The sequence below is a fragment of the Dermacentor andersoni genome, chromosome 2 (genome assembly GCF_023375885.2).
Source record: "Dermacentor andersoni chromosome 2, qqDerAnde1_hic_scaffold, whole genome shotgun sequence".
Classification (NCBI taxonomy): Eukaryota; Metazoa; Arthropoda; class Arachnida; order Ixodida; family Ixodidae; genus Dermacentor; species Dermacentor andersoni.
This window is the reverse complement of record NC_092815.1, coordinates 56,458,853-56,473,352: the sequence shown is the minus strand read 5'-3', so window position 1 is coordinate 56,473,352 and position 14,500 is coordinate 56,458,853. Positions and strand designations below refer to the sequence as shown.

Here is a 14,500-nt window from a genome sequence, read left to right as displayed (position 1 = left end):
AAAGTGTACGAATTTGGGTTAGAAATCAGTATTTCTGCAGCCCCATGATGAACCGTGAGGAGGGCGAAAGGCAACAATATAGGCTGGCGGCGAATGAAGACGGCAGCGGGTAAAAACATGACCGTCGCTTCGGCAAGCGATGCGCATGAAAGAGGGACAAATACCGCGCTGTGAGGGGGAAGGTCAGTATCTGAAGCTACACAGATCCTGGTAACATCATGAACTTGAAAGTCGTGAGATGGCAAATCGCACAGAACGGAGAACTGAACCTCAGAACGTGCACAGTCTATGACGGCGTGATGGCGCGACAGAAAATCCCAACCGAGAATCACATCGTGGGAGCAACAAGTTAGCACAAAGAAATCAATCGAATACAAAATGTCTCGAATCAACACCCTGGCAGTGCACATAGCGACTGGCTGAACTTGTTGTGCACTGGCTGTTCTAAGCAATAATACAGAAGGTATCATGGTCACTTTCCGTAATTCACGGCAAAGTTTCTCACTAATCACAGATACAGCAGCACCTGTATCGACGAGCGCAAGACATTTGATGCCATCAACAGACACTTCAATAACGTTAGTGGGGGAAAAACGAGGACTTTGATGTTCCGACGATGACGCAGTTCGTGCCTCAGGAACTGCGGAAATCAGTTTTCCGCTTCAGTAGTACTGGCACTGGGCCTACGACGCATGGGTGAGAGTGAGCGCCGACGAGGCGAAGGCGAGCGACGAGTATTGTAGAGCTGTGACTGCGGTGCTGGTGTGTCATCAGCAGCGTAGACTTCCGGTGGTGGTCGTGAAGGCATACGGAAAGGTCGGAAGCCGGAGCTGGGTGGTCGCGCGGTGCCCACGAAGGCCGGCAAGCGCCGGCGGCAGAAGCGCGCTACATGTCCCGGTGTACCGCAGGCATAGCATATTGGGCGGTTGTCAGGAGTGCGCCAAGGATTTGTACCTTGCTGCTGTGCGTTGAAAAAGGCAGCGACCTGCTGGCGAGGCGAGGGCGGATGAGAGAACACCGGCTGGAGAGGCGCTGAAGGCGGAGGTGAGAATCGCGGCAGACGAGGCGCCCGTGCAGCGGCTTCAGCATACGTCAGAGGCGCGGCCACAGGAGCCGGCTGACACGGAGGTGGAAGAGCTTCGGTCACTTGCTCTTGAATTACCTGTCGGATCGCTGGAGCCAAATATTGAGAAGGCTTCTCCGTGGTCGGCAAAATCGAGAGCTGTCGTGCGACCTCCTCGCGCACAAATTCTTTTATTTGCGTCAGCAAAGTTGTGTGGTTGTCGCCAATAACCAATGCTGCTAACGAATCTTCCGTAGGCGGTGGGCGCCGAGCTAAGATGCGTTGTTTCCGTAGCTCGTCAAAACTTTGGCACAAGTTGATAACTTCGGCCACGGTACGCGGATCCTTCGCTAGCAACATTTGAAATGCGCCCTCATCAATGCCTTTCATAATGTGTTTTATCTTGTCCTGTTCCGCCATTGACGGATTCACGCGCTTACACAGGTCAATGACATCTTCGATGTAACTTGTGAACGTTTCACCGTGATGTTGCGCGCCCCCCCGTAAGCGTTGTTCTGCGCGAAGCTTGCGCACAGCGGGGCGCCCGAACACTTCTGTGAAACTTGTCTTGAATCTGCTCCACGTTGTGAAATCGTGTTCGTGGTTTCGGAACCAGAGGTTCGCGACGCCGGTTAAGTAAAACAGCACATTGTGCAACTTCGTGATGTCGTCCCACTTGTTATGCTGGCTCACCCTTTCGTAAGATGACAACCAATCCTCCACGTCATGATCATCGGTGCCGCTAAAGATGGCAGGATCACGCTGGCGCAATGCACCGGAAACGATGATCGTCGGAGGCTGTGGTGCATCTTCCTGGGTGGTTTCGTCAGGCATGGTGGCAGCAGTCGGTAGCGTCCGGCTTCGGAGTTCCAGTTTTCGAGGTTACCCCGCAGCTCCACCAAATGAAATGGGGTTTATTGTAGCTCGTTCGAGGGATCGCAGGTAGCTCTAGATCCCGAGTCCTAGCGCTTCGCATCAACAACCCGCGCTCGTGTCTCGCGCCGCAGCGGGGGCAGTCCGCACAGTGCCACATGCATATTACCCACTACAATATATATATATATATATATATATATATATATATATATATATACATATATATATTATCACAGTAGGTCACCATTGAAATCACCATCTATGACATCGTGCTTGAGAATATCCAAGTAATCCCTCTGCATTGTCGTACACAACCAGAATGTCTAGCAATTCCATCGATAATTCTATATTCTAAGCTGTGGAAATCTATGTACTGAGTTTGCACAACGATATTACCCTCAAATCGTTTACCTACTCTGAACGTATTTTTCAGCTCACCAAACAATGTTTTTCTTGTACGCACTTCGAAAGCTCTAGTACTACGGCTACAGTACCATTCTACATATTATGAATGCTGCTCAGGGTCTGCCCGATCCCGAGGAACGTGAACCCCGAGCATAACAAGGAGCGGAGGTTGGCGAGGGCCAGGGCTCTCGTGGACCTCCACGCCAGAGAAGAAGGCGCCATCTACGTGGACGCGGCGGAGTACCGAGGGAGCAGCGACGCATACGCGGTGGTGGCTGTCGGGGCATCAACGGGTGCAACGAAGACCGCGGCGAGCGTCCGGACTCGACAGGCGCACCGGGCGGAGGAGGTGGCCATCGCCTTGGCCGTCTCCGACCCCGGATGCACTATAGTGTTGTGTGACTCTAGAACGGCAGTGAAGAACTACGCCAAGGGTAGGGTATGTAGTGAGGCTGCGCGCATACTGCGCAAGGCCGAAGACATCGGACGCACAAGCGCTGTGGTGATCAAGTGGTTTCCGGCCCACATGGGCAGTGACGTGTCGGAACGCGGGAACGTGAACCACAACGAGACGGCCAACTCGGCCGCGCGAGGACTAACCAACCGCGCAGCTGCAAGCACGGCCGACTCGGAGTGTTGGTCGCGGTGCAGTGCCAAGGACAAGATGACCACCTTCAACGAGATCGTGAAGTGGTACAGACTTAACAGACAGACTATGCCGCCACCTCACCCGGGGCTTACCCGGAAGGAGGCAGTGTTATACCGGCAATTACAGACGGGGTCCCTGCTCACTCCGGTGCTAGCTAAACACGTGTGTCCGAGCGTGTACGCGAGTGACGTGTGTAGACTGTGCGCTAAGGAGAGAGCCACCGCGGCTCACATCCTTTGGGACTGTCGTATAAATCCACAAGAAGCCAGCGAGAAAACGACGATCCCGCCGCAGCTAGAGGCTGCAACGAAGATATATGACCAAGATACACAACTCAAGGCCGTCCAGCAGGTCTCGGCAGCTCTAGAGAGGCAGTGACCTCGCGAAACCGAGGAGAAAGGGGGCAGCACCCCGAGGAAGGGGGCGGCGGCCCTCTCGGATCCGCGGAAGTAGCGAGGAACCAAGCCCTCGAGGAGCACAATGCACGAGATTGACGTAGTGGCCGCGTCGCGGTAAAAGCTTGTCCTCCCTGCGTGGAGGGAGCCTGACCGACTCTGCAGGCATTTTCACTAAAGTTGTTCTCTCTCTCTCTCTCTCGCTGTAACTGACCTGTATCAGCTCGTATTATCGTTATCACCATTGCCTTCATAGATGAGGTTCATCTTATCATAAGTCACTGCGAAACGCACTGCACATAAAGGATGCAGTAAATCCATTCTTGCCCCGGGATGGCACGCTTCAACATGCTTTCATCATCATCATCACCATCATCATCATCATTATATTCACACACATCACTTGATATAGGAAAGTTAGCTAGGTTTTCTTTGCCAAATTTTCGTACGAAGCACTTGTTGCAGGGTGAAAATGACACTTAGATTGCTGTGTGACCGTTTCACGTTTAGCTTACCAGGATATGACCATTTAGTTTGAGAAAGTGAAGCGGAAACATTTGCTAGTTTTTGTACGGGGTGCTAATTTTTTAAACTATTAGACAGGTTAACGCCGACAATGTCCTATATTTTATTGTGTTCCTCCTAAGTGCGTACAGCCCGCGCTCTCTATAACATCGCGACGCAACGACAAACGCTCATCCCTCTTATCACTCGAAATCCCTAAAGTGTGCTTTGTATATGTTCTTGTCCTTAACTACACGATACGCATATGACACATTATCTACATCGTATAACTGGCACGTTCTGCTTTAATGTCCCGACAGAAATCCTACCAACCTGCTACTGTGTAGAACGTGGGCAACCACTCCGTGATATGCATCAGGTCGTGCTACACCACAGCAGCCCCCTTGTGCGGGAATAACCATTGGGCCGACATCAATCCCCCCCCCCCCCAACCAGTCAACCCTAGTGGGAGGGGGGGGGGGGGGCGGGACAGGAGCCAATGTAGCGAATGATACTGAGTTGTTGAGTACATGTAAGCTCTGGGACGCGGTACATACGAGCACCAAGTCCTCTTCCCAGCTGACAACAGTGCCCGGATGTTCTCGCTTGAATGCCCGGGTAACGGCTGTGGCATTTGGCTCAATGTCACTTGAAGGTCGCCGACAACGGGAGCTAAAAGCATTTCAAGCTGAATATTACCGATCACTTGCTCTATAAACAGGCTATAACTTCGGCTTTGTTTCATTTTCAGTTTGCTGGCAGTAGGAATACACATCAGGCAGGCGTATACAGTGCAAGGGCCATAAAGATAGAGGCACTTCAGTCTCCCTACGTGCAATGAATACGAAAGCAGTAGGGCTGTACCGCTGTTTTTCACTTGATCCGGCACTCGAATTGGGCAAAGTCAATTTTGAGGGTGGGCCACCCAGATTTTGGCGGTGGGCCAAGTCGGGTTCGAACGTAGGTCAGCTCAATTTTCGAAGTGGGCGGTAACTTTTTGGGGAGTTATGGGCTAGGGCGTCCGTCCGGCACCGTGGCTGTCAAATATGTGATTTCGCTATGCGAGCTGCAGCAGGTCCAGCGCCGGGAACGTTGCGTCGTCATTTCGTCGCATGGGTTTTGGTACCACAGGAGGTTAACGCCGTACGCCATATTTTCCGCTTCATGAGCCATATAATGCTTTGGCATTAATATATAAGCTGTACAGCTTTTTGTGCACTGAAATGGAACATATTTTCTTGATTTGTCACAGGCTTTCCAATATACTGCTGAGAACAATTGCTGTGAATCTTCGATTCTGTGATGGTGTACATGCATTGGCTTATCGCTGCTAAGCCTGAGGGGGCCTGATCAGATCCTGGCCGCTGTGGCCTCATTTCGAAGAGGGTGAAATGCAAAAAAAAGAAAAAAATAAAGACCGGTGCACCATATATTGCCGGAAAGTTACAGAAACAGAATTGGTAAAAATTAACCAGCCGTCCTTCACTACGGAGTCCCTCATAATCAGATCATGGTTTGACAGGTTAAAATCCCAGAATTAAAAAAAAAAGTACCGTGTGTCGAAAACTACGCGTTTTCAAAAATAAATGGTGGGGTTTGCTTAAAATGCTTTTTGCATAAGCGAAGTCTTCTTTTAATGGGAGGACTACATTGGAAAGCCGTGAAACACGCTTAATTTTACGCTAATGATGCTGGTGTTCGAGCAGAACATTATATAATGTCCTCGAACGCAACCTGGATTAGCGTAAGATTAAGCGTGTTTCACGGCATTCCAATGTAGTCGTCCCATTAAAAGAAGACTTCGCTTATGCAAAAAGTATTTTCAACAAAGACCACCCTGTACTTTTGAAAACGCGTATATATATATATATATATATATATATATATATATATAGTCATATCATGAGAAGCCAACAAACACTGACACCAAGGATAACACACCGGAAATTACTAGTGCTTAATAAATGAAGTAAAGAAACGATACATTACTGGAAATTAAAGTGGATGAAAAAACAACTTGCCGCAGGTGGGAACCGAACCCACTACATTCGCCTTTCGCGTGCGATGCTCTACCAATTGAGCTACCGCGGCGATGTTTCCCCACCCGCAATGCGAAGGTTGTGGGTTCGGTTCCCACCTGCGGCAAGTTGTTTTTTCATCCACTTTAATTTCCATTAATGTATCGTTCCTTTACTTCATTTATTAGGCCCAAGTAATTTCCGCTGTGTTATCCTTGGTGTCAGTGTTTGTTGGCTTCTCATGATATGACTAATAAAAATCGGGCCCCTCGGTTAACCCCGTTTCTTCTCGTGTATATATATATATATATATATACACACGCACACTGTGAGCAAGACGCGCCTCCGTCCGGCAGCATCGCCAACGCTTAGCTGTGGTGTGGGCGCTTGGCAAATTCCACCCATATTCATACGGCCTTCCCTTTGACCTAGTCACGGATCGCCACGCGCTTCACTGGCTCACCACGTTGAAATATCCAACTGGCCGCCTAGTACGCTGGACACTCCAAATCTCCAAATCCAGCAGTACTATATTCGCGTCATCCACCGCTGCGGACGCAAGCACTGTGACGCATAGACGCCCTATCCCGTTCACCTCTACTTCCATACTCGGCCTGCGGCATACTCGGCATACTCGGCCATGTCACCTCTCGACCTTGACTCGATTGGCTCTGAATAACGCCGTGACCCGCGGATCGCTTCTCTTTTCGCCTGCCTTTCTGGATCATCAACAATCCCTGTTTCCCGTTCCCTCCAACGCCAAGCTGTTCATTTCGCCATTCGTGATCGGCTGCTTCAAGAACGCAACTACGCTCCCAAAGGCCGTAGATTGTTACCGGTCATTACTCGCAGCTTTAGATCACAAATGTTTACCTCTATTCACGGCGATCCGCAAAATGGCCACGCCAGAGTACTTAAGACATACGAACGTATTCGCCGTCGCTTCTACTGGCGCGTAAAGTACACTTTTGTACGAAAGTTTGTTCAGTGCTGCCCTGACTGCCAACATCGACCGTCGCCGCCTTTACGCGCATCTGGCGCCTCTCAGCCGCTTCCACGCCCTGTCATACACTTCGACAGAGCGCCGGCGTTTATCTCCGCGGCCCGCTTCCAATAACACCCGATGGCAATCGGCGGATCATGGTTGCTGTGGACCATTTGACACGCTACGCCGAAACTGCTGCTTTACCGAATGCGACAGCACGGGATGTAGCCTCTTTCGGCCTACATCCCTTCATCGTTCTTCTTGGCGCACCTCGAGAACACCTTAGCGATAGAGGTCACGCTTTCATATCTGAAGTCGTCGAAGCTGTGCTTTCGGAATGCCACATTATTCATCAAACGAGCACGGCCAACGACCACCAGACTGAAGGGCTCAGAGAACGGTTTAACCGAACTCTCGGGGACATGCTCGCCATGTACGCGGCATCCGATCATAGTAACTGGGACCGCGTCCTTCCTTTTGTAACGTTCGCATACAACACGAAAATACAAGCTACCACGGAATTTTCACTATTCTTCTTCCTGTATGGACGCGAGCCTTCGCATACTATCGACACCGTTCTTCCACACCATCTTGACGCTTCCGAGTGCCCACTTGGGCAGGAAGCTGCCCGACAAGCGGAACAGTGCCACCAGCTAGCGTCAACCTTTACATCACAAGAACAGCGCCAGAAGGAAAGCAACTCCAACTCGCTTCCTAATCCTACCTATGCCCCAGGGTTTCTTGTATGGCTAGCTGTTCCTTTCGAAACTCCTGGTCTTTCCTCGAAACTCGTCCCAAAGTACGAAGAGAATTACCATTCCTTAGAGCGAGCGTCCCCGGTGAACTTTCTCATTGAACCACTTTCTCTAACTGACGACATGCGCCGGCGTGGACGTTACCTCGTCCACGTGACCCGTCTCAAGCCCTACCATGACCCTCTGCCTCCATACTCTTAGATCACCAGGATGGCTCTTTTTCTGCGAGGGGCTATTGTAAAGAAGACGCACCTCCGTCCAGCAGCATCGCCAACGCTTGGCGCGCTCTGCTCGCGCTGCTGGCCGCTGGTATCTTTCTAGACAGTGACTCTCGCTGCCTCGCCGTTCGTACTCGCATATAGCGTCCTTGACCGCAGGAACTCATCGCCAATAAACCTCTTCTCCACACATATTTTATAATTCTATCCGCACGATGTATTCACCCACGGCGCCCAGGTTCCATTGTGATTTTCGGGAAAGCCAGCGGGATCCTTGGGCTCACGCTGCAATGGCATTCCTTTAGCTTTAATGACGCCGATACGAGTCCTCAGGAACGTCACAACCTGTTAAAATAGTAAAAAAAAAATAGTGCAGGTATGAGTTGCAGGTCGAGTTTTATAGAGAAGTGAACACAGGTTCCCCTGGTGTGAGCTATTTCTTCAATAAAATATAAAGCAGACAAGGCTGTAAACGTCTTATTATAACTGACGGCCCATTACGACGCACCTTGGCCATCCTGAACGTGCGTTACTTGAACAGTTACGTCGAAAAGTGCCAATGCAGCGGGTCGTCCCACGTGACACCCACAAATCTGCTGATTTAACAGCACATGATCTGCTAGATTAGCTACTCGAGTGCTATGGCGCATGCTGTACATATGCCGACTGAAATTGTGTTGTATAATAACACCAGTGGTCCAAACATAAACCACTTGTAGAACAGCTGTGCGCACTGCTTCATTGCATTTCCCTCTCGCCGACGGCATTTCTTCAGGATAATTATGCACTTGTGTACGTGAGACCCCGTGTTTGCTTTTTGATTGCTTGCCTGTTTCCTTGTTCGTTCGTTCATTGACTGATTGATTGTTTATTTGTTTCTTGACAATAATCAAGTGATTTTAATTCTGGGTTCAATATCCCCTTATGTTTGAATCATACGCTATTATCTAATTAAAATTTCTGTTACGATTCTGAGCAGACTTTCTGATGGTACTGACCTCCGGATGCAAGCTGGCCACATTGTTCAATTCGCAAGGATCTTCTATGATGTCGAACAGGTGAACCGTCCCGTTCGGGTAAAATTGTCCGCCATCCGGATTACCACATTTCAACGCCGCTCTTTCTCTCCAGTCCTTGGGAAACCTCAGATGCCCCCTTTTGTGGAAGCCTCTGAGGACTTCGGCTGCTGTCGACTCGGTGAGCAGCTTATCGAGGTCGTCGTACGGACGGACACCACCCGGTCGAGCGTAGCGCTCATTCATGAATCCGGTACCATCGAGCACCAACTTGTAACGGCCGCTTCGCAGAGCTGAGTTGTTCAAAAACCGGTCGTCGATGTTGTAGAGCATCTCGACACGAGGCGAGCCAATTCCTTGAGACAGGTACCGCCACATATTAAACCCATCCAGTTCCCCTAGCGTGTCGACGTCACCTCCTGAAAGAGCATGCGTCGCATGAAAGTGAGATTAGCAGGCAACATAAGTATTCGAAGGGTAAGCTTAGGTTAAGCTAGTTTTTTTCTTAATATGATAGAAATAGAAAAAGTAGTCGCAACGCACAATGGAGGTTCGCGAACAACTGCCCTATTGAAAGCTGTGGCAGGGCACAACAGAGAATATAAGTACATCTTAGTTTGCTGCTCACGAGAATGGAATGGCGCGGAGTCCAGTGCTTGATTAGAAGAAATACCGCGAGTAATGGCAGCTTGCTCAAGCGACAGCGCCTTAAAATTGGAACGTGTCTGCCGGCAGACGATTCCAGAGCTTTGCTGAGAGTGGAGTCTATGTTCTGCAATACAGTCAACGCTCCATACATAACCAACTGCCTGCGCGATTTCAGCCGTTGTGTTATGGCAGCAAACACCTATACATTGCTGCGGGCTAAGTTGACAACGTTACTAATTATGTTCTTTTTTATATCGACAGCTACTTACGAACCGTGAAACCGCATGTGATGTTTGTATTATTATACCTCCTTTCTGTTACGCCTTCGTCGTCGTGTCATGCCGTCAGTCCAGGCCACTTCGTCATCCAAAGGGCTAACCAGCTCTTCTGTGAAGCTTTACGCCAGGCTCCCGACATCGCAGTTCAACTGCACACACTACACACCTTACAGCCTAGAACCATATCTTGTCAGCCGCACACGACACTTGCGCGTGCGCATTGCCTTCGATTACGGCAGGCTCAATCAAACTCCTAAGCTTACTCTCTCAAACGCGCATCCACATTCTCAGTGCTTTTGCAGATAAGCTCTCGCCCGTCTTCGCTTCTTGTGGGGATCACCACAACTCCCAGCACATTGTGTGGCATTGCCTCCTGCATGTTTCTACTAGCTGTCCTTCTTTGTCTCCCTCTTCACCAACAGCTGCTTGCGTCAAACAAACGACCTCTTTACTGGCGCAGGAGTACCTCGTGGAGCTTGTCGACGCTGTGTTAAAGAATCCCGCTTTTTACGGCGCATGCACATCATCTTGGTGGAAAAATCGCGAAATTTAAATGGGTCCACACGCTTTCCACAATCTCGTTGGCCCTGGAAGGGTTCCAGCGATTCGCAATGCGCGCGGACGCGTACTGTTGCAAACAGTTTCGCATGCCGCTTTGGAGCTCGACCGATAGTTCCAGGCTGCTGCAATGCCAGCGTGCGCCACGTACGGTTGAAACTCCGTGTCTTAAACGGGAAGCGGTGTTCGCTAACATGCGAACTGCCCAGAGAATAAGTAAAACGAATATGTTAGACCTGCACATGCAGAAATCATCGATGATAAATTCCACGGCAGCAGCGCCGGCAGAAAGAAAACGGTGGCCTATACGCCAGTACGTTAAAGTACAAGGCCATGCACAGAGCTTCTCACCCATTGGTCGGTGAGTGATACAGAGCTTCCAAGAATGCGTTGCCCTGGAGAAGAAATCTTTATTAATTCACGATCCAGGACCGCCCAACCAGCGCGTACTCAACGTGGGCGCACGTACACAAATCACCAGGTAAAGGCTCCCATACCGTTCAAACATTGTGCATGTCTCACGCCCTGTGGGAATCGAGGTTTTGCGAAAGATTTTACTGGTGCACATGGCTATCTGCATTGTTTGAAGTTCTGCAAAGCGATACCAGGTGAACCAACGTCTTTGTGTACATTGAGTAGTTGTACGTGTAGGTCGCGGCCGCGCGTGTCTATGACGAGCCCACCACGTCGTCGACCACCTTGAACACGACGGTACGGCGGCAGCGGCAAGATTTCCAAGATGGCGCTTCGACGCAAGCTTTAGACATGGCACTTGCTTTTACATAGATGGTGGACAAGCCTAAGTGAGAGAAACGTGGATTGTGACGTCATCAGCGACTACGTGTTAGGCATTCGTTCGTACCAATGGTTTAATGTGTGTTACGTGAAAACTACATTAGCATTTGTACTCCGGCAAATAAATGTAAAACCCCATTGGCTTGGGTGATCATCAAGTCGGTTCAACGTCGCACATTTACTACGAAGCGCTGTGGGAACCCGCCATGGTTGCTCAGTGGCTGTTGTGTTGGGCTGCTGAGCACGAGATCGCGGGGTCGAATCCCGGCCACGGCGGCCGCATTTCGATGGAGGTGAAATGCGAAAACACCCGTGTACTTGGATTTAGGTGCACGTTTAAAAACGCCAGGTGGTCCAAATTTCCGGAGTCCTCCCCTACGGCGTGCCTCATAATCAGAGGGTGGTTTCGGCACGTAAAACCCCATAATTTAATTTTTTTAAGCGCTCTGGGAGGAAAGTACTTAGGAATGTCAGCCGGTCCTGGAGATATTGCAGTCTAGCACGGCACGCGCCAAGCTCTTCAAAGAGCTAGCTGTGGTTGGAACGAGTGAAGCCTCTGTATGACTTGTGGCAAGTCAGAAATAGGCAATAAAGGGAAAAAAAGATCGGGGCCTAATGGCTAGAGCAGCGGGCTGCTGATATCCACGCCAATGGTTCGATTCCAACGTCGTTTAAACATTATATTCTTCTTATTAAAGTTAGGCAAAACAGGGACCTATCTATAGCTACCTTCCTGCTACAATGTGCCAATAATGTGGCGAAGAATGCTCATTAAAATGTTTCCAGTGGCTGCGGCAGAGTGCAACTCACAAAAATCAAAAAGACGATTTGTGCCAGCGAGGTCTTGGAGTGAGAAATATCGCGCAAGTTGCAAGGAGTGTTATGAAAGGGAAAATTGCAACCATCGGAATGTAGAAAGAGATGAAATCATACTGGTTTCTCAGAAAGTTTCGCAGTTACGGAAAATATCGTCCTGTTCGAGAATTCGAACCCGGGACCAAGTGCCTCCTGGTTAGCTCAGATGGTAAAGCGACCGACCCGGAAAGGCGTCGGTCAATGACCACGAGAGGCTTTCACTCACCGGCTAAGCTTTCTTTCTTAGAAGCCCATACTGGTTTCCTTGGTGGCTTCGTGCTCCATTCGGGCGATTTACGATTGCCCCCCCCCCGCCTTCTTGTGATATGAGATGTTGTACTTTTTTTCCTTGTTTGTACTTATGTAAATGCTGTAGCTTGCTGTCATGTAATGGAAACAGGCTACTTTAGTGAGCGCAGTCATGACGTCACCGTTCTTAGATCAACTGTTCACTATCACGCTGCCTCTTCTACTTTCATACAATATTATACCTAATAAATTTTTTCCGACACAAATAGATATTCTTCAGCTCTCCTGCTCTCTCTTCTCGATCGTATTAAGAACGTAAATTGGGAGTATTAGTGGACCAACCGGCGATTGAGTATAGCGTGGGTAGCCAGTCCGTGATATGCATGAGTTGGTCGGACACCCTGCGAGTGTTCGCCAGGAGGGGACTCCAGACGAAAGCGGGGACTCTGGTTCCTCCTTCCCAGACCGTGCCCTTGGATCCGCGCAGGGGCCAGCTGAAGCTGCGGGTCGTGTGCCTACCCCAAGGTTGTCCGCCGTTGTCGCTGCAGAAGATGAGGATAGTGTTGTCGAGCATGCGGGCATCGCTGAGAGCCTTGAACACTTCTCCTACAGACTGGTCCAGCGCGTCCACCATGCCTGCACATATATCAAATAGCAATGCTAGAGCTAATTCCAAGGAATCTCCTACATTCTGTCAAGCAGCTTGAAAATTTGACCTCGCGGAAAACATCTTAAGCCCCAATATGACCATCACGTCAACATCTTGTGAATTTAGTATATAGCTTGAAAGCAGAGACGCTGCATACAACACATACAAGCAGCTGAAGATTTTACAAGCGACACGGAAACAGCCACAAGCCCATAATAAGGTATCAAAAACGCTTTTCTCGCAATGACAGCATCAATGCTAATAACATGCGAAAGACGCAGCCTTTGCGCAGTTGTTGTCGTTGTTGTTGTTGTTCATGTAGCATATTAACGTTAATTGCAGGGTCAATTCTCAGGAATGGCGCCAAAGATCGCCGACACTCACCACGCTTAAATTTGGTGCTCTTCGGCGCTCTGTATCTATTTCTGCGCGGAACAGCACCCAGTCTGGTTGTGAGTTTTCATGGTAGTGCGAAGCGGCGACGCTCTTAAGGCTTCCACCCGCGCTACTTGTTCGGGTTGCAAGTATCAGGTAAAAACGGCCGGGATTGCCACCGAGTCAGCGGTGGTTTTCATCACCGAAATCCAATTCGCAAACAAGCCACTTCTGCGAGTGACCGCTTCCCTCGAAATGGCTATGATTTAGCTCGGAGCCCGAATGATGCCGATCGCCGACAGCCAGGGTGTGTTCCTGCTGCTCCTGCACGTCAGTGGACAAATTAGGGTTAAAATGGCTTCAATTTGGACCATACTGTAAATCTTGGGATTATGCATTGAACACCCTCTCTCTACTGGTGCTACAAGAAGTTTAGTGGTGCGAATAACAAATAGCGCAGTGGTTTAACACGGACAAGAGGAAACATAAGTTACAAAATTTATCCTTTTCGCAAAGAAAACTTCAGGCCTACCTGTGCGCTTCATACTCATACTTACATATGAATGTGGAGCGCTCAGGTAGACATATTCGGACGGCATATTTGACTTCTGCCTGCTTTTTCGGATGTTGCTCCGGTAAAAACATTACAAAGGCCAGTAACACGCTTAGCGTGTACAATGCGTAATTATTACAGCGATGCCTTGCGCCACCTCGTTTGTTTGCCACCGTAAATAACAAGCATTGTTCCTGTCATTACGGTACAAGATTTACGATTACTCACATCAGAAGACAATGTAGATATTACCAATGCGCTTTTTTCTCTATTGACAAACGCTCGCTGCTGTAGCTTTTGCAGATGTCTACCAATCTCTATGTGTGTTAGTTTCCTTGATATCCTCGCGCACGTATTGGGCCTCGCCGAGAGATTTGCTTTTTTCTTTGTGTATTGTGACGATGGATGGCGTTTATTTACAAGATGAAGAATGCAAAGGTATCACTCAGCGAAAGCAGTTCACAGCGCCACGCGCCAGGCAGCCCAAGTTTGTTCTCCTCTTCATCCAAACTCCACTCGCACGTTTTACTTCCCCGTTCGCAGACGATGCCCGCTGGGCGAGTCATTCAGAAGCGTCCACATTCCGAAGCATCGCGTTCGTGATGGCATCAATGCCAGGAGCCGAGTTTTTGGCGGCTGCTTGAACTGCCTCAAAG

General features: G+C 49.6%; 2 protein-coding genes across 2 annotated transcripts in view; both read right to left on the bottom strand.

Annotated features, from left to right (window-relative positions):
• Positions 1–7,981: 7,981 nt before the first annotated feature.
• LOC140215924 (arylsulfatase B-like) lies at positions 7,982–12,983 on the bottom strand. The gene is made up of 3 exons (XM_072286251.1): positions 12,610–12,983; positions 8,867–9,303; positions 7,982–8,213 (listed from the first exon to the last, which is right to left on the bottom strand). The coding sequence occupies exons 1-3, from the start codon at positions 12,899–12,901 to the stop codon at positions 8,073–8,075; spliced, it is 870 nt and encodes a 289-aa protein (XP_072142352.1). The 5' UTR covers positions 12,902–12,983; the 3' UTR covers positions 7,982–8,072.
• A 491-nt stretch (positions 12,984–13,474) lies between these two features.
• Positions 13,475–14,500, bottom strand: part of LOC129387811 (arylsulfatase B-like) — a 24,598-nt gene continuing 23,572 nt past the window's right edge. The window contains exon 6 of the mRNA XM_072286128.1: positions 13,475–13,615. Coding sequence (XP_072142229.1) covers positions 13,475–13,615 — 141 coding nt within the window. The remainder of the gene's footprint in view (positions 13,616–14,500) is intronic.